The sequence below is a fragment of the Apodemus sylvaticus genome, chromosome 20, assembly GCF_947179515.1.
Source record: "Apodemus sylvaticus chromosome 20, mApoSyl1.1, whole genome shotgun sequence".
Lineage (NCBI taxonomy): Eukaryota > Metazoa > Chordata > Mammalia > Rodentia > Muridae > Apodemus > Apodemus sylvaticus.
Window position 1 is genome coordinate 47,833,581 of NC_067491.1, and position 20,476 is coordinate 47,854,056.

The following is a 20,476-nucleotide window of genomic DNA, read 5'->3' on the forward strand; positions in this document are numbered from 1 at the left end:
AGTATCAGTACAAGCTGGATTGCTGGAACTCTGGTAGTTGTGTCTTTTAGCATAAGTGATAATAATGACAAGAATATAGACCATTTATGAAGCTCCTCAACAACCTCTGCTCTATTTCCAGTGCCTGCCGATGTGATCTCATTAGCCCTGTAATGCCAGGAACTCTTGTTTCTTCCTCTGGATACAGTTTGAGATCGTCAGCTTCACTAGTTTGTCCAAAATCACACCAAGTGTGCTATGTTTTGACTCAAGAAACTGAGCTCTTAATTAATTCTTTATATCCTCTCCAAGAACCTCCTTTTGGAGCTTCCAGCTCAGGCTACAGCTGTCCAGCTGGCCTACATACATCTTCCTGGCTCTCCCAGTGGCGCCTGCCTGCCTGCCTGCCTGTCAATTGCTTTGATTTCAGACTCCAGAGCCCAGCTGGCCCAGACTCCACCTGCTCCAACCAGAGGCAGAGTTTGCCCCTGGACCCAGCAGGCCTTTTCTTTGTCCAGAGGGCCTGAGGTTCCTGTTGGGAGCAGGTGGCCTAAAAAAGCAGGAGAGGACACTTATCAGTCTGGGAAGAAGATGGCAGAGACAAAGAAATCTGAATAAGAGGAATCTCAAGGGTCCCTCCCAAGACCTGCGCCTATATGACCACTCCAGGCAAAGGCGCGCCAGAGATGGGGCTTCTTGCTAGAGCTATATCTATGAGAAGCAAGGATAGAGAAGACTTCTTTAGAGATTTTTAGAGATGCCTTTCAGGAGATGTTTCGGTTGCCTGTTCTGTGAGGTGCATCTTGTCTTATTTAAGGACTCCTTTATGTAAAATTTTTATAAATAACTTTTCATTGGCACCTAAGACCTGTACCGATTCTGTATCAAGCTCCAGGATATAGGCTTGATACCCTGAACAAAGAGAGGAAGGGTGGGTGGGGAATTCAGATGGTACCAAGTAATATTTTCATACACATGTAAATTATGTAATGTTTAGATTGGAGCAATCATACTTATCCCCCTCAAGCATTGGTCACTTGGTCAAATGTTTAAAAATGTTTCTTCTATTTTTTTATTTTATTGAATAGAGCACATTATTGTTACCTGGAGTCATACATACTTTGGTACAGCAGAACACCAGGACTTGTTTCTTATATCTTACTAATGCTTAGTATCTGTACCTATAGCCCAATTCAGTGACAGTGTGTTCTTGACCCAAAGCATTTGGTGTTTGGGAAAGCTACTCTAGATTCTGAGGTAGAAAAGGAGTTAATTGAAATTAGGTTCGTCTCAAAAAGCATGCTCTTAAGTGTCTGCAAAAATGCATTGAACACCTATACATGAATGTTTATAATATGCTCATCTGTAATAATCCCAAATTGGAGTCAACCAAGATGCCATTAAAATAGGTGAATGGGAAATCTGGGGTTAAGTTAATGCATTAGAATATTATTGTAGAGTAAAAATGAAATGATATATAAAGTCAAAAGTGAATGAAGCCCATCTAAAATGTTGCTTCTGGAAAAGGCAAAATGATAAGACTGTAATAAGAGAAAGGCAGTATGAAGGAGGGTGGACAGCACAAACAGATTTACGACATGGCTACTACACTGTATGCCACAGTGGCGGCAGACACAGAGCACCACAAATTGGTTAAAAACAATAAAACTCTACAACACAAAGCAGATTTTGAATAAGATCATTGGACTTCACTTCCTAGTAATAAATCAATCACTACTGGCCCATCAATTATTTTTTTAAAAGATGTGCTGTATGAATGCAGATTGGTAACAAGGGGGAATACAATACAAAAAAATTCTCTGTACATATTTTTTAATTTTCTCTAAAAATTAAAAATGAATTCTCTTCAAAATAGTTCATATGAATATACCTTTCATCCTAAAATAAAAAGCAATCAAGCATCTTGCTTGCCCATATTCTTCAGAGGCTACACCTAAGCGTAGCAACCCTATATTGCCATTGAGCCAGTCCCTATAATATGCTAGACAGGATGCTACGGTCTTATTCATAAAAAAAAAAGCTCTAGGAAAACACAAAGAAGAGATTTCAAAGTTAGGAACTGAAGGAAAGATTTGAGCCCAAACTGATCCAGCTCCAAACCTATCTATCTATCTATCTATCTATCTATCCATCCATCCATCCATCCATCCATCCATCTATCTATCTATCTATCTATAAGTCTTACCATAAGTGACCGGTGAAACACTGTTTTTTTTTTTTGTTGTTGTTGTTGTTGTTTTGTCTTGATTTGTTTTGTTTTGTTTTGTTTTGTTAACAATGCCTATATTGGTTGTTCCCTCCTCGATGGTTACTAGGCACCACATATTGTGCTACGTTCTGCAGATATAGATGTGAATAAAAGAGACAAGTGATTCGGTGGAAGAGCAAGATAAATGGATGGAAGATGACGATGAAAGTACCAGGATGAAGGACCTAAGTGATCCCGGATCCAGGCTTGGCATATTATAAGAATTTGGGGAAAGCTCTTTGGTTGGGGTAGAGATAACAGCATCGTGTTTTCACTTGGTGTTCATCTAGAAACCATACTGAATGCCATGGTTAATTATCATCTTCACTCACATTGGGAAAGAGTCTCACTGAGGAATTGTCTAGATGAAGTTGGCCCGTGGGCATGTCTTTGGGCCAGCAATCATTCTGGTTAACTTATGTGGAAAAACCTATCCTAAAAGTCGGCAGCACCAGCCCCTAGGTTTGGATCCTGGCTTGTACAAGAGTAGAGAAACTGAGCTAACCACTAGGCATGCATGCCCTTATTTTCTCTCTGTTCTTGACTGAATACTATATAACTAATTGCTCCATGCTTCTGTCACCTTTAACTTCCTCCACAATGATGGACAGTAACAGGGAATGATAAGCTGAAATAAATCTTTTCTCCCCTACATTGCTTTTTGTCATGGTGTTTCATCTTAGTACCAGCAGAAAGATCAGAAGTTCAAGAGCAACCTTGGCTTAACTTAATGAGCTTGAGATCACTCTGGGTTAAGACAATATCTTGTCTTTTAAACATATTCAGTGAGCTTAAGAAACAGCTACGCTGAAGAAGAGGGAAAGAGATAGCTATGTACCTATGATATGCTAGTTTTCTGTCTAGGTTCTCAGCTTAGTTCCTCTCCATTGTGCCCATGCTGTTATGTATGTTACTATTAAACAAAAACAGTGCGGTATTGTTTAGGTCATGAGATTCTTCGGACTCTCACCTGTGTTCTTTTCCTTATCTCGGGAAAGCTCATGGACAGTGGCGCCAATGTCATTCCTCAGGCTCTTGATGATGCTTCCCAGGACAGGCTTGCTACGCTTATCTAGATAGGTGAAAAACTCATACTCATCTTTGTTTAAACGAGAAGGTCTGGATTCAATGTGCGTCAGGTTGATATCGTTCTCCTGAAAGAGAAAATTGCAGGTGTGAGGGACTGACATTCATTATGACCACAGTCCAAAATATACAGAGCCACATCATAAGACAGCAAACCAGGCTGAAGAGCAAGGTTTAAAAACATAAACATGAGTACAAGGAAGCCCTTAAATATTTAGATGCTTTTTTACTTTCTGCAAAACTAAGCACCAAATGACAGGAGGTAGGAAGGACAAGTCAAGTGCAGCCAAATGTAATAACATGGGAATCTAATAACAGGCTAGAGTTGCCTGGGTAAGGCTTGGGTTTGGATCAAATGTTTAAGACAATAGTTGTAAAGATATGGCATGGGAAAGCCTTCCTTCCACCCAATGAAATGCCACAGAAGCTCAATCAATACTATAGACTCAGTGTTGTTTTGCTTGTATATAATCCCCAGGGCACAAGCTTCCCATTCATAAGCTCTAAACTGTATCATCTAGGAAATGTTAGATGTTTTGTTTTCATGCTTCTGCATCCCTCAGTTTTCCCATCTACACATGGGAGGTCTTGTTAATACCTGTTCCATGAGCTCTTTGGGGGTCTTGGACAAATTAACACATACATACACTCTGATGGGTGCAACATGATGTGTAGAACTACTATTAATAGCATCATATGTTACATAACTATATAAGATATATTATTTGTATTATATGTGAAAATACATGTACATATACATATATAACCTGTACAAATATATATGTAATATTCACTAGATGTCAATCACTCTTTAGATAAACAAAATAGATCTAGATTTTTTTTTTCTTTTTAAAGTTTACATTCAAGTTGAGGTAAGAAAGACAGCAGCCGTAAAAGGCAATTAAATTATGTATTATTTTATAGTGGCAGGGGATAAAAATAAACACAAAGCAGGACAGATGAAATGAATGAACTGTCCTGGGGTAGCGTTAGGATACAGTCTAGTATTTAAGAAGATCTGCACATGAGGCCTCCTTGTAAAATCAAACCATATACAGATCCTAAAGGAGTTAATAGTCATGGAGACCCCATGGAGATGGTGGGTGGGGTTGGCCTAGAAGAAGTAATAAAAGAAGTCTGAAAAGTCAGAATAGCCACAAAGATGAAGGACAGTTAGACAAATTATTGACGAGTCTGGCCTCAATTCTGAAATTCATAGGGGTCTTTATGAAGTTTTGAGCCGACAGACAACCCAATCTCACTATCTTAGCATGATCAATCTGTCATCCATGCTGAAACTAACCCTTGTAGACCTGACAGAACCCCTAAGTCTTGCCGAGTAGTTACTTCTGAAAGCCCATATGACGGTGGGTGTGACTGTGGTGGCAAGTGTGACAGTGTCAGGAAGAGTCACATGCTGATACTTCATGTAATGACTTCAAATATCAAAACTGTAAGGACTGTGAGAGGAATTTGTAGATAGCAAAATGGAAAGGGATCAGTAGGTCCCGTTTCATCCACTGTTTTGAAACACTGTGCAGCTGAGTAAGAATTGAGAATTCCTAAGAAGGAGAAAGCACACACACACACACACACACACACACACACACACACACACACACAAATCTCCCTAGAGTTTCTTCTTTGATTAAAATACTATAGCAAAGCTAGAGAGATAAACAAATACTTCATATTTGACATTAGCCATACCTAACATATCTGTGGATCTCAGAGATAAAAACAAGTCATCAGACATACATGGCAGAAAATGTCTTTACCTGCAGATTCAATCTTCCAGCCAGCTGTTGTATGATTTCTCAGGACTTGCTAGAGTACATTATCTGAATGTGCCTTGATTTCTACAACCAGTGTTTTAGTGACTGGCATGTGAGTTTCCTCATATTTTTTGCCACTAGAAACAATGACTGGCATTGTATGCATGCTTATCCCTGGTTACCTAGCTGATTTCCTGTATTAAGTGCCTTGGGACCTCCATAGTGAATCAGAAAGTATTCTTAAAGTTTCTGTATCTTACCCCACTGCTCTCAAAGGGTTACATCATCTGTTCTACCCTCCATGAGAGAATCTATATTCTTTACCAGTACAACTATCAGGATTCCCAATGCTATTTGTTTTCTTAACTGATATATAAAATGGTTAATAATTCATTATTGAATCTTTTACTTATTTGCTGATAAGAATAAACATCTTTTCCTGTTATTAGTAGCCATTTTTTCTTTTTTGTGATTCATGACATTTTTCATAATAAAGTTACTTTTCCTGATCAGTAATACTTATTTATAGATTGATATTAATTCTATTGTATACTAATTTTCATAATAATACTATCCTTGTCTATTTTTAAATATCTTCACACAATTTTTTAAGGAATCTCAAAAGATGTGGGGAAACAGGAAATGAGAACAATTAGGTTTTAGGGAATGCTTCTTGTAATACATTCTCAGATAAAGGAAACTTGTCCTGTTTTGTGGCCTGAGTAGCAGATATCCTTTTCTCTGTGTCTAAAGGGCTCCTAAGCCAAGGTCCATGGGCTTCTCTGGTTTATTTTGACATCTTAAGGATCAGGTGAGGGATCACCAGAACATGAGCAACCAGAAGGCCAGAGATCTCATTTTCCCAAATTCATTCCCTACAACAGTATTTATTTCAAACAGGCAGAGCTCAAATGTCTCACTTACTCTTGAATTGCCTTTTGGAGAAATAACAAGTGTACTGGTTATTGCTCTAGTTCTACTATCAACAAGTCTTTCAAAATCTAGGTACTTTAAATTGATTCAGAAGAAGAAATTGACTAAAAAGCAAATGTTGGACTTTGTGAAATCTAACAAAACACACTGAACTCCAACATAAAGAAGTTGGCTTGCAATCATTATGCATTTCCCAAACAGAGAAGCTTGACAGACAAATCAAAATACCTGTTTCCACTTCACATTAAAGAGCTATTACTTGCTTTAAAACATAAAACACAAAAGCATGGGCTACTTAGTACAGCTTCCCCTCAACTTCAATGGTTTAGATGGTAATAGTTTAGCTCACGTGGCTCTTAACACACTGTAGAGGTTTGAATAAGAACAGACCCCATAGACTCATATATTTGAATGTTTAGTCATCAGGGAAGGGAACTGTTTGAAAGGATTAGAAGGATTAGGAGGTGAGGCCTTGTTGGAGTGGGTGTGGCTTTGTTGGAAGAAATATGTCACAGGATGTGGGCTTTGATGCTTAAAAAGCCCACATCAGGCCCAGGTTCCCCTCTGGGCCTTCATTTCATGATGTAGCTCTCAGCTACTGATCCAGCATATGCTGCCATGTTCCCAGCCATGACAATATTAGACTAAACCTCTGAACCTTTGTGCAAACTAAATGCCTTCTTTTATAAGAGTTGTACTAGTCATGGTGTCTCTTCATACCAAATAACAATGACTAGCACACACACATACACCTGCATATAGAATCACTTATGTGAGCTCCCAAATTTTAAAAGTGCTTCACAAATCATATGCTGTTCACTAAGACTGATTCTACCAGTATAGCCATGCTAGTGTTCATTAAGTAGAAAACCAAGACACACCATGTATTCATAACTAAACAAATACTAACATTCAAATGGACAAAACTTGTCCCGTGGATGCAGTGACTTGAATAGATCTAAAACTTAAAGTGAAATTCACCCTTTTTGTGTCCGGTTATAAACAACGCGATGCTGAGGAGAACATATGTCACTACAATGGTGATAGCTCCTCCTCTCAAATACCTCCTAGGAAGGTCACTTATGGGCCCTTCTCTTTGGTCTTTCAGGAAATTGAGGAAGAGAAACTGAAATCATAGATGCAAAAGCTTTGCTGTGGAGAACAGAAGAAGAAAGCACATGTTTCACTGCAAAGTCATGGTTCTTTTGTAAATACTACCTTCTCTTCCAGGGACACAGTAAGCTCTCTTAAAATGTTGATTTTTTTCATTGTCATTAATATGACATTGAACACAAAAGAATCAGAATCTCTGGGTACAAGGAACAGAATAATGAACCTGACCCATGCTCTCTTTCTGCCAATTCTTCTCTGTGTCCCCTGAGAACACAGGATGTTACCACTGGTCACAGTTTCCCTTAAATGATTTTGTACATGTGTGTGTGTGTGTGTGAGTGTGGGTCTTAGTCACTGTTCTATTACTATGAAGAGACATCATGATCAATGCAACTCTTATAAAAGAAATCATTTAAATTAGAAGCTTGCTTACAGTTTCAGAGGTTTAGTCTAATACTATCACAGCAGGAAGCATGACAGCATATGCTGAAACAGTAGCTGAGAGCTATAACCTGGTCTGCAGAAGAGAGAATCCAAGCCTGGTGTGGAAAACATCAAAGCCCCAAGCAGGACAGAGAAATTCTGCAGAGGGAAGGTCAGAGAAACAACGAGACCTCTGATGCTTCTAGAGCAAACAGAGGTCATTTCCTAAACAAAGCAAAAAGCAAGGTCATGCTTCTTGGCTTAGGAAGAGAGAGAATGTGTGACCCCTCCATGGGGTCACATCCCCTCCCCTATTTACTTCTGTTGAAATTTAAGAGGCAACTAAGGTTTGTGTTGTATAAAGCAAGGTGAGGAGGATCTGGGAGACCCGAGGGAGTAGGGAAACATGGTTAAAATATATTGCATAATAAAAATTAATAAATAATGGCAAGAAAGTTTATGCCATTATGCAAAAAAAACCAGGAAGGAATACAGTAAAGCCAGGAACCAAAGTGAGTTCCTGTATTTGTCTAACCATTTGAGACGGTACAAAGGCAAAGAGAAGATGTGTGTGCACGTGGTGGAAGAAATGCCAAAAATCAAACCACACTTTAGGGGAACGTTACCACCCACCCATAAGACATCCCTGGAAATAGCCACTTTCTCCCAGAAGCTCTTTGTTCTCCAGAAATGGTAGCACACAAGGGAGGTAGAGGCAGGAGGCCTCTGTATGAAGCCAACCTGCTCTATATGAGTCCCAAGATAGCTAAAACTATCTATCTAGAGAGACCATTCCAATAAAAATCAAAAGGAGAAGAGAAAGGAAGAGAAGTTGGGAAAGGAGGAGGGAAGAAGAAGAGGGAGAGGAAGAGGAGAAGGAAGAGAAGAAGGAGGGAGGAGAGGAAGAGGAAGAAGAGGAGAAGGAAGGAGTGGAAGAAGAAGAGGAGGAAGAAGAGAAGGAGGAAGGGGAGGAGGAAGAGGGGGAAGAAGAGGAGAAGAATGGCAGGCAATACCAGCTCCTTGCTTTGGGAATAACCAGAAAACAGTTCATACAGCATGACTTCATTTGTTATAATACTGGAAATCTAACTTAGAAAAAAATTACTGGAAAAACAAACAAACAAAAAAAAAAAACAAATAAATATGGGTTACATTGGAATGCATTGTGATGTAGTTACCAGCTCAGGTCTATAAGGCCAGGGACAGGCAAAGTGGTTCCTTTATGGTGTGGTGGCTTTGCAATAATTCTCCCACCCACAGAGTGATGAGGTTGAATGGAAGGTGCTTGATCCTGACTAATCCAAGAGGAGTCTATGCACATACTACAGACCTTTCTTTCTCTGAGAAGCTAGGATGCCTTAGTGTGTCCTACTAGGAGCCAAGTCAAGAACATGGCCACATGCATCAGGCCGGAGGACCAGGTAGGTGGTCTGGTCTGATCCTTCGCATCGTAGTCTAGAGACATCACATCACTGTGAGTCTCTCCTTAGACCTCTGAGTATTTGGTAAGAGTTGGCTAGGTATCCAGTCATATGGCTGCCATGCTACAGGTATTGAGTGTTGGGGCTGCTCACAAAGCCTAGAGTCGTTGTAAGGCTGTGTAATAAGAAAGTCAAGTCGCAGGAGCTCGGTGTCTACCCCCACACAGTGCTTTTCCCTCTCAGACCAATATTGAGAATATAGACTTTTACCTTTTGCCTCTATTAAGAAAAGATAAGTATCTTTATAGTTTTTACTGATGTTATCCTTTGGGGGTCTAATTTAACACAAGTGATACTTGAAATGAATGCCTCCCATGGCCTTCCATATTAAGGAAGTCACTTGTAAATGATGTGAAGTATATTCCCCGTATTTCTACTCAGTGTGGTCTTGTCTCTGACACTAACAAAATATCTAGAAGTCTTTTTCCATGGACAACTTCAGGGAGGTGAGTATTCCCATACCAAGTCTTTTCCTTTCAAACCAAATGACCTCATTCTTCTACTAGTTTTCCTATATTCAAGAAGTTAAGGGTCCTTTAGGCTACAGTACACAGAAACAGTTTTTGAAAAAAAATGTTTATTGAGACCTTACTCTATGCCAGTTGCTGCTCTAATTAGTTTTCACGAATGATTTGGTTTGATTTCTGTGGAAACCCTATCAGTGAAGGCTTTTGCTACCTTCACCTTGAAACCTAGCCAAGAGGTTAAAGGCTCTTTTGCCCAACTTGATAACAGGTGGATCAACTGAGCTTTGGTTCTAAATAGTAAACTCTTTACTTCAGTTCCTACTCCTCAGCTCCACAAATTCAGGCTGCTGAATGGCAGTTTATCCAAACTGAAAGATTCTATCTAGGAGAGAACAGAAGGCTCTGGAAACTCTAGAGGTAAACAGTCACATGACCTGGAAAATGAAAGCTCAGAAGATTCTCAAAGACCACCGCCCCCCCCCCACCCCCCAGGCTCAGGTTTATAGCATAAACTGTGCTGGGAGAGCAAGTTTTGCAGAGAGCTCCAGGATTGTAGGTTTTAGGAACTGTCACTCATGGGGTCGCACAGGACGGTTCTTGCTTGGTGATGCAACCTCTTGCCTACTTTTTATTTTTTAAAAAAAAAAACATTCCTGCTTTCCTGCTCCTGTAACTAACACCTTACCCATATTTCTTACAGTGACCCTCCCCCCCCAAGAAAAACTCCTTTGTTTCAATCATTACTTTGGTCTGTTATCGGCTGAGAGGACTGCATTGTATATGTGTGTTGTGTCTCCCCAGGAAAAGTCTCCCACACCACACATGTGGTTGCTGATAGTTTAGAGCTCAAAACTTGAGCCACCACAATCCTAAAACCTAGAAGTTAAGAAGGTGCCATGGTCAAATGTGTTTAAGACATACAAAGCAGGACCACATTGAGAAGGTCTTCCCACTGCAGGCTTCCTGGTCCTTCATGTGTTTGTGTGTGCACTGTGGCTCTCCAAAATCCAGATATAGAATGGATTATTGGAGTGCTTTTTTTTTTTAACGATGTAGAATTTGCTAGAATGCTTTTAAAGACAGTATTGCCTTATTGTGCAGTTGAGATTTTTTTCATTTGCTCTGTTATTTACTCCTTTCAGTCTCACTTTTTATATCCAGAAACTTTGTCAAAGCTTGATGGTGTAATAAAGGATAGAAACACACAAATGCACAGTGACCTCAACACCTTCCCCTCCTCCTTTCTCTGCCAAGCTCCTTTTGTTTGGCAGAAAGGTGGATGTTACAGACAGATCCTGGACTTGGAAGCCTGAGGTTCAGGGTTTAAACCCACCTCCACCCACACATTCCCCGGCTGATTTGAATGAATTACTCTACCTTTCTTGGAGCCTCAGGTCTCTCATCCATACAGTAAAAGAATGGCTTCCAGCCCTGAGTTTCACGGATATCAGACCAAGAGCCTGATATGCCTGGCATATATGTGTGGTGCCATGTGTACTAAAATTTGCTTTCTTTAATAACTCAGTACTTTGAGTTATGGTACTATGAGCTTTACCAGACTGTTAAGAGGGGTATAAAAGCTACACCATGATGGGAAGTTTCCATGATAACTGCTGATGGTATTTGGGAGGAAAAAAAATCAACATACACTAATAACAACCTTCCACCAACCAATCCTCTGCAGAATGGATAAAGTGAAGTCCTCAAGGAATTGAGATCAAAGAATTCATGGAGAGTTCTTACGTGCATGCATGAATGCAAACATGTACACTTACACACACACATATATAAACACACACACACACACACACACCTTGGGTGCACTTCATCCAGTTCTGCTTGTGGTTTGTTTATTATATTATCAACAGTTTCTCCATTTATTATTATGTAATCCATTAACTAACTCAGACCCAAGGGGCAACTGCTCAAGAACATGTGATTCCCTGATACAAAGGCTCAGCACAGAAGTATTTTACAAAAATCGTCCTTTTCAGGAGCAGTTTGTCCCTCAGAAACACCTTTTCCCCCTTACCACTGCCTTCTGCTTTCTATTGGACATTCATTTACCCACAACTACCACCACCATCAGGTTTTAATTTTTAAATACACTCCATTTTCTAGAGCAGTTTTAGATGTCTGAAATGGAGTCATAGGGCTGAAGGTGTCTCTCAGCATTATAGCACTTATCTGCCATGTGAAACACTCTGGATGGTATACACAGTACCAAGCCACTGCTATTGGTATTGTGTTAATTGTATCTAATGTCATCTAATGATCAATTGATAATCAAAATTATCAATTTGATTAGGTTTGCAATCACCTAAAAAACAAACATCTGGGTGTGTTTGTGAAGGTATGCCTGCAAGTCATAGGTTTTGGGGGGAGAACCTACTACTTTTATTCAGCTAAATTGACATAATATTAAGCCAATCCCTAATAACTTATCACTATAATGCCTACAGATCAGTGTATCTCTCAACACTCATCAGATAAACTTCTGTTTGCGGTAGATGGTGCTTAATAGAAACCCACCGCTGGTGGAGTTTGGGAGAAAAGGGGAATAGCACGCTCAACCTTAAATGAGTCATATGTATCACATTCCTCCTTCCAAGGCTTCAGAGTCATTGCAGAAGCACCAGGACAACTGTCAGAGTCAAAGGATAGATGACTAAAGTATTTTCCAGACCTAGCAGTGCAGTTTTGCATATGAGCTCAAAACATTTGTGGTAGCAGGCACAAGACATGTGCAAGCTCAAGCCAGACAAAACAATACCATAGAAAGTGGAGGTAGACCAGAAGTCCTCCCCTTAACTGAGGAACTATTGTCACATGATTGCTGGTAGAAGAGTTTTTTGTTTTGGGTTTTTTTTTTTTAAGGGTATGGCCCTGGTAAGCCAACAAAGTTGGATGTCAAGGATAGACAACCACCAGGAATAGATCAAGAAGAAATCAGAGGAAGGCTGAATGTGATCAAAATATATTAAACACTTACCTCAAATAAGCGCAGGACCTTAGCTAGGGCACCAACTTCCTCTTTGAGTGAGAATATCAGAGATATGGCACCATTTTGATTGGAGTTGTCTTCAATATAACTTGTTTCCTACATAATTAGATCACTTGGTTAAAATGTCTTTCACAGCTTTGCAATTATTCCCTTGAAACCTCTCAAGAAGAGGCAAGCATAACCTTTTTCTGCTCATTAAGCTTTGGAACACAGTGAACCACATGTATTCTTCACAGAAGGCAATGTGATCAGAAATAAGTTAAGTTGAAGACAATGAGAGTATGAGTCACTCCTGGGTTGGCTTTCAATTTCTAGAACCTTAAATTATGTATTGATGGCACTAGTCACTGACAAGAATCAACATTTTTTAATGAGCACCCCAATACCAGACCCTATCCCATATCTGAAAGGATATAAATTTGAATTATGGTAAATAAGCCCATCCTTTTAGTGCTAAAATTCTGACCATAAGATACATATACAAAAAGCCAGGAGATTCTTAGAAGAAGAGCAAATGGTGCAAAAAAATCTCCTTCAAAAGACACTAGGAAACAAAATATATAAAGCATTAAAAATGGAACATTAGTAGGCTGTGGACCCAAGGCCTGGGTGCTATCCACTCTCATCCATTTACCACCTGAACCATTCTGAGCAGATCACTTTACTCATGTCCTCAATACTTCATTTACCTCATTACCTCAAAATAATAGTAGAACTAGCCCTGGCCAAATAATATCCAAGTGTTGGGGGAAAAAAGAAAAAAATAAGTTTAAATAGAATATTAGGGTTATTTGTAAAATGATAAAAATATTATTGCACATATGTTAATGGGCTTTTGTGTTTTGGCAAGAAGCAGCAAGTTGCTCTGTGTGCAGCAATAAGTGACAGCTCATTGCTGAAAGGAGTCACAAGAACAAATAGATACTAAGCTATCAGACAATGGGTACCTTCGATAAGGGAACAAACCAAGCCAGGATACGCATGGGCATTCCAGAGTTTGTCAAGACCTTTTCTTAAGTTTTAAAATAATACACAACATTCTGTATGTACCCACCAATGCACACGCAACACGTCCCCAAAAAGGAGTAGAAAATGTGAAGACCAATTACTCTCTTATAAGCAAGTTGATTAAGTTAGTGGCGTGGATATTCAATCATCTCAGGGACAGGAGGGAATGTTGGGAAGATTCTAGTCGGGGACTCAGAATAATAAGCTTGAGAATGCTGAAGACTCTTAGGACAAAAAATATTTAAGTTCAGAAAATTCATCTTTTCCTCCCAGAGCCTTATATGATGAAGCTGCAAGTACCAAATTTATCAGCAAGTTAGAATTATAGGAAGCTTCAAAATGAATTTGAGATTTGTCCCTACCTGGACTAAGTTATCATCTATCTTCTAAAAATAGTTATGTGTAGGGGCTGAAAGATGGCTCAGTGGTTAAGAGAACTTGTTGCCCTTACAAAGGACCTTGGTTCCGTTCCTACGTGGTGGCTAACAGCCATCTGTAACTCCAGTTCCGAGGATCTAGAGGATCCAGAGCCTCCATTGACCTCTCTGGGCTGCTGCTTGCACACACTTGGGTACATACATACACATAAAGTAAATAAATATTTTAAAAGAAAAACACTATATTATTTTTAAAAGATTTTAATATTAATCAAGGTCCTCACTTGATTTGGACAATCTCATTTAACTTTGAAAACAGTCAAGGAAGTGGTTTTATTGGGCACCAAGTCCCCTCTTTCATTGATAGCAAGATTCAGACTTAGAGAAGCTAAGGAAATGGGCTACAGAGATAACTCAGATGGAGACCTCGCAGCCAACCAAGGGACAGTGCACAGGGTCCCCAATGGAGGAGTTAGAGAAAGGACTGAAGGAGCTGAAAGGGTTTGCAACCACAGGAAGAACAACAATATCAACCAACCAGACCCCCCAGCGCTCCCAGGAACTAAACTACCAACCGAAGAGAGTACACATGGAGGGATCCATGGCTCCAGCCACGTAAGTAAGAGAGGATGGTCTTGTGGGGCATCAATGAGAGGAGAAGACCTCAATCTTGGGAAGTCTCAATGCCCCAGTGTAGGGGAATGGCAGGGCAGAGAGGTAGGAGTGGGCACCCTCATAGAAGCAGGGGGAGGGAGGATGGGCTAGGGGGATTCCTGATGGGAAACCTGGAAAGGGATAGCATTTGAAATGTATGTAAATGAAGTATCCAAAAAAAAAAGAAGAGAGATAATTCAAACATGTGATTTTAACCCCAAGATTTGGGAGGTGGAACCAGATGGATCCCTGGAGCTCCCTAGCCACCAGGCTAGCTGTGTGGCAAGTTTCAGCCACTGAGACACCTGTCTCAATAAATATGATAGAAGGTGCCAAAGAAATGAAGCTCAAAGCTGTATATTTGTACATATACATTTATATTTGTAATATATATATATATGTCATATATATTTGTACAACTGTATACACATGAATTCTCTGTGTGTGTGTTTGTGGAGATGTGGGGAGAGAGAGAGAGAGAGAGAGAGAGAGAGAGAGAGAGAGAGAAAGAATCAAGCAACTGGCCCTTAATTCCACGATCAGCACTGGAGTAAGTGTTTGAACTGGGCCTTTAGACTCCTCATGCTATCCATGAGCCATGGATAGCCTTTCTTCTAAAGCCTGCCACACACATGCAGACGATCCTAATTTCAGTCTCTTTCTCACAGCACAGAACACTGAGCCCTGGGTCCTTTCAGGTTTCCTTGGAACGAGAAAGGAATTCCCTGTTTCTAGTTCACTATTGTCTTGTCGGTACACGGTCAACACGTGCCTCCTCAGACTAGGGCAGTTCAGAGTTAGAGATACTTGTAATAGAAACCCAGTGGGCTCCCCCAGCTTCCCCTCCTGTGTGCCCAGCAATCACCCTGTCCAGTGTCCTCTTCTCCAGATATGATTCTTAAGAGACAGGTCCTTCTCTACTGTTCCCACTGATGTCACATGCATATAGCTCTGGGTGCTCCATGATGATCTTATCCTAACAGGGTTTTCCCATGTCTTTCATCATCAAAATCGCTGTTAGTGAATTTTAACCATGGAAAATTTCAAAGCCACTGATAATAAATATCTACATAAATTGTACCTTTTCCCAAAGCTGCCTGAAAATTCACATTTATGACATTATATGATGTTACGTGCTATTATTAGTGACACTGGCCTGGTCTGTCTCTGAATGGGCATCCGCTTATTTACAGGACCTATACCATGTCATTTCACTCTCAATACATGTTGTCGTCAGCAGTAGCTATCACTATTTTCTCTTTTGTTTTTTGTTTGTTTGTTTGTTTGTTTGTTTGTTCTTCAAGACAGGGTTTCTCTGTGTAGCCCTGGCTGTCCTAGAACTCACTCTGTAGACCAGGCTGGCCTCAGACTCAGAAATCTGCTTGCCTCTGCCTCCTGAGTGCTGGAATTCAAGGCATGCACCACCACTACCAACCACTCTTTTCGTGGTTTACCTGTAACAGACCCTTCAGTCCTCACAAACCTCTGAGGGGCTGGGGGTGCTGCCATCTTGAAAATGAAGACAGAGTCAATGAGGTCAATTGGTTTGTCCCAGGTGATCCAGCTAACGCATAACAAAGCCTGGACTAGAACCCATGTTTAGCTTTCTCAACGCCATTACTCTACTTCCCAGTGACACGCTCGACGGACACAACAGCTCCTTCTTTTCAAAGCATGAAGGACTTTACGTGAAGTGCTGTGGGCCTTGGTGGATCTGAATTCAAGGTCCAATCAAGCCAATCCTGGGCCTTTGAGCAAATCTCTTTCATAGTGTATTTTTGTTGCCTTGGGAGCTGTACCTTATTTGATTCTAACAGGCATATGGATTGACATACAAGCAAGAGTATCTCCAAAGCTTTCTAGGAAGAAACTATGCAAAAGACCAGAACAGGAATCAGAGAGTGAAGAACTTTGATCACTGAGCAATGCACTCAGCAATAAACACTGACTGTTCTCTTTAGATATGCCTTCTGTTATCTCTGGAAATAATCATCTATCACATTGACAAGCAATATTCTCTGTCAGTGGTGTTTTAGGATCAATATTGGTGATCTGGGGCTTAAGAAGACATGTGCATTTGCACATGTGGTCACAATTCCCTTGCATACATCTACACTGAAGATGCAAGATGCAAACGTCCTAAGCCACATGTCTCTATGTGGCAGGGTTTAGACACATGTGTCCACACCAGCATTTTCCCAGGAGGCAATGTTCCAGTAATGCAATATGTTTGCTCAGTTGCAGGAGGCAGATTAGATTTGCGCACTGGCTGCCCTGTCCCTGCTGCTGGTTAGCTCTGGGCGCCTCCCTGATCCCTCTCCTCTGCCTAAGCTTTCTTCACCACACTTGTCTCGATAAGAAGCTACAGAATGCTTTTATTCTGTTACTTCCTTTATCATTCATCTCCTGAACTCTAGAGGTAAAGTAGTTTTACCAGAGAAAAATACTGCTGTATGTGGCACACAGTAGGTGCTTCTTTATCTATTGGGTGACTGAAGATGTTAAATCACTCCCTCCGACAGACTGCTTATACTTGTTAGGTGGGTATAGCTTTGACATATTATATACCTTCAACAAATGATGGCTCCTTCCTGCAATGTCCCTCTTATTAGAATTAAATCAAATATATGTTATTTATGTGGGTTAGAAGTATTAAAGGGAAGTAAACAAGCCTGGAAAGACTGCTCAGGATAAAAAAATAAAAAGAAAAAAAAGAAAAAAACTTGCTTGACAAACCTGATAACTTGAGTTCAATTCCCAGGACCCACACTGAGAGGAGAGAGGTAACTCTCCAAATTGTCTTTTGACTTCTACACATGCCGTGATACATATCCACTTCCTCACACACATAAATAAATATAATTGAAAGTTATAAGAATGCATAAATTTGTCTCTTTTGCAGATTAACAGAGCTAGGAGACACCCTAATTCCTAAGCTATCCCAGCAGCCCACCTCAATTTTACACACACTAAGCAACCTCCTGATCCCAGCCAAGTGACTTCTCAGTGCGTAGCTTAAATGTCCGAGTAGGATAACTCTGGTGTCTTGACTGTTTGTGTGGTGGATTCCCTGTGAGCAAACTACCACACACATCTGTCTTGCTGTCAATCTTCCCTGCTCTTCAAGACTCATTCTGTTGAACAAAGTAACCAGCTTTGACCAAATGCACTTTGGCAGTTTCAAATGTTCTAGAAAATGTAGTAAGAGATTTGTAGGCATTGTTCAGTTGTTTTCATCCTAATCCTAGAATATGGGGGTGGGGTTTTCTAATTTTTTGAAGGAAAATGTTCTGCTTCTGATGCTGAGCCTATATACCAAGACATGTCTGGACCCTCTTCGAGTGTCCCCGTTATTAGTAGGAACAATCTATAGATTAACAAACACCTAAGTGTTTAATAAATAAAGCTGTAGGCCCCTCCCCTAAGTCCCCACACTCAGATTACTGGCTCAAGCTCCCCATATGGCCAAGGGGCTGTGTGGCCAGCAATATAGGAGCTTAGAATAGGGTAGAGCCAGAATCTGTGGGCTCACCTGCCTGCCCCTCATACCAACCTTCTTTAACACACATTCTCACTCCAGGCAGCCCTCAGCCCCTCAGTCCTATCTGAGGAAAGGCTAGAAAATGCATCTCCCCTAATTCAGGACACACTGCCAACTACACATTTCTTCTGTCTATCTTATCCTGACTTTGACATACACCCTCTAATAATGTCCTGAACTGCTCAGCTCTCTAGAGACTTTGGCTTTCCCTAGGATTGTATGCAGCAGCTGCCTGCACAGGCAGGCACATTACCTCCAGGGTCTGAATTTCACTGTACAAACCATGATTACCAAGCTAGGGAAAGTACAAATATCACAGTAAAGAGCAAGTTCTGCCAGAGATCCCTGGGGGGGAACAAGCAAACGCTCGAGAGAATGGATTCCCTCCACCCCCAGCATAATCCCCAAGGCACTTTCAGGCTCTGAGATAACTCCTGTTCATTTACCTCTCTGTTTAATTTCTCCCTCCTTGGATCTGAGTAAGGGCCCCAACATTCTCATCATGCTACGTCATCTCCTGAAAGGAGAACAGTTTCTTACATACTTGTCACTTTGATACCCAGAAGAAAGGATTGAATAAATATCCTTGGAGAGATGCAATAGGACTCCTACCCCAGCCCTTTCCTCTCAGGGTACAGAAAATAAACCAGATAGGCAGAGGACGCCAATGAGGCACCCGAAGACACACAGATGTTGGTAACAGCTCAGATCCCCAACTTCTGCATCCTCAACTTGTTAAGGATAGTTTCACCGCTTGACTTCCTGGGCATTTCCCTCACCTCTAAATAAATTCATATTGCTTAGTAGTAGCCTTAGTAAAGTAGGAAATACTAGTACTTCCAAGACTGCTTTCACATCTGTCTGGGGAAGCAATTCTCCCCTAGCAGTGGAAGCCCACCAGGCTTACCTGCCCAAAGTCTGAGAGTTTTCTGCTCAGGAATCCATTCTCTAGGACAACAGCTGCCATGCTGGCTCTCAGCGAGTGAGGTGTCTAGCTTAGCAGCAGGGTTAGGAAAGGTTTGCACTCAGGATGTGGGGCTGACAGTTTTAACCTGGCTCTCCGGACAGGAGAAGAGAGGTTTCAAAGGGTGTCTCCTACTGCAGTCTACAAGGTCACTCTTCAGTGGGCGTTGCCCTGACGTAACAGTGATGGACATGAACAGCCCATGCCCAGCTTCAGGTCACCAGTCCTGGGCTGGCCCAAAGGGGAGGTGTTGTGGAAGCAGTGGCAGCCACAGCAGGACTCATTTGGCGGAGTGCCCTGGACAAGCATAGAAGGCAGAGAGGCCAGACCACCTACATCCTGAAGCCCCAACAGGCTTGGCAGTGCTGAGACAGCGGAGTGCCTGCTGTGTAGATTCTCTGCAACCAGAGAAAACAGGGAAGAATAATAATGATAATTAAGGATAATAATTAAGGATGATTGTTCCCTGCAAGCACAGAAGTAGAGCCAGGATCATAATTTAAATTCTCTCCACTCTTAACTCATTTTTAATGAATCACCAAAGAAGTCAATCTCCTTGCCATACTTTTATTTAGGAAGCCACACCAGATGACCCTGTGAGACTGAGAATGGGCAAAAACTAGAAGGCATGGGAGCTGGAATCCAGCCAGTTCTATTGGTGCTTGTATGATGGTTGAGACTCTGCAAGGAGCACAGGCCCACCTCGCTAAGACCTGTCACGTGCATGAATAATGCAGAAGAGGTGATGCTCTGTTTCCTCAGTCAGGGCTGCTCTTGCCATTCACACTGCTTCCATGAAAGCTAATCTTTAAACGTCTGTCTCAAAAAAAAATTGAAACAACGGACAACCACTGAACATTTGGCTCTGTGTGCATGGTGGGATCCTCGGCCCTGGGACTTCAGCAGGAGCAAGCAGCCTCTCCATCAACACTGCGCCATTCTAGTGGTCAGGCAAAATAAGCAAATTCAGGCGTGGCTAAGTCTCCGGGGAGGGGCAAATAGAGACAGGAAGAAGGAGTGAGCTGAGTATTAGGTATTGGGGAGTGGTCTTAGGTTGACATAAAGGTGGCAAGTCAGAACCCCATTTTTCAGAGAGGAACCTGAAGGCAGATATTCATGGCTAGCAGGGAACTGAGGTATGAAAACAGAAAGGTCAGTTCCAGAAAGACGGAGACGTCGGGGGCATCTAGGGACGCAAAGTCCACTTAATATTTACCTGAGCAAAGTTAATGGGCTGTGAGGAAACAGGCCAATAATAGAGGGGCTTGGAGTCCACCCCATTGCCTCCCACAATTCTTTGACCTAATAAGTAAGTATCTGACAAAAGAGAAAAACAACATTTCAAGTTGGAGATTCAAAACAAGTGGATTGATTAGTTCTTCGTTGGATGGACAGCTGCTCT

General features: G+C 41.2%; 1 protein-coding gene across 1 annotated transcript in view; it reads right to left on the reverse strand.

Annotated features, from left to right (window-relative positions):
• Pah (phenylalanine hydroxylase) overlaps positions 1-19,208 on the reverse strand; it is a 61,690-nt gene extending 42,482 nt beyond the window's left edge. Inside the window, exons 1-3 of the mRNA XM_052165021.1 lie at positions 19,018-19,208; positions 12,519-12,626; positions 3,219-3,402 (exon numbers count right to left, since the gene is read on the reverse strand). Of these exons, the coding sequence (XP_052020981.1) occupies positions 3,219-3,402; positions 12,519-12,626; positions 19,018-19,077 (352 nt within the window). The 5' untranslated portion in view covers positions 19,078-19,208. The remainder of the gene's footprint in view (positions 1-3,218; positions 3,403-12,518; positions 12,627-19,017) is intronic.
• Positions 19,209-20,476: the final 1,268 nt, after the last annotated feature.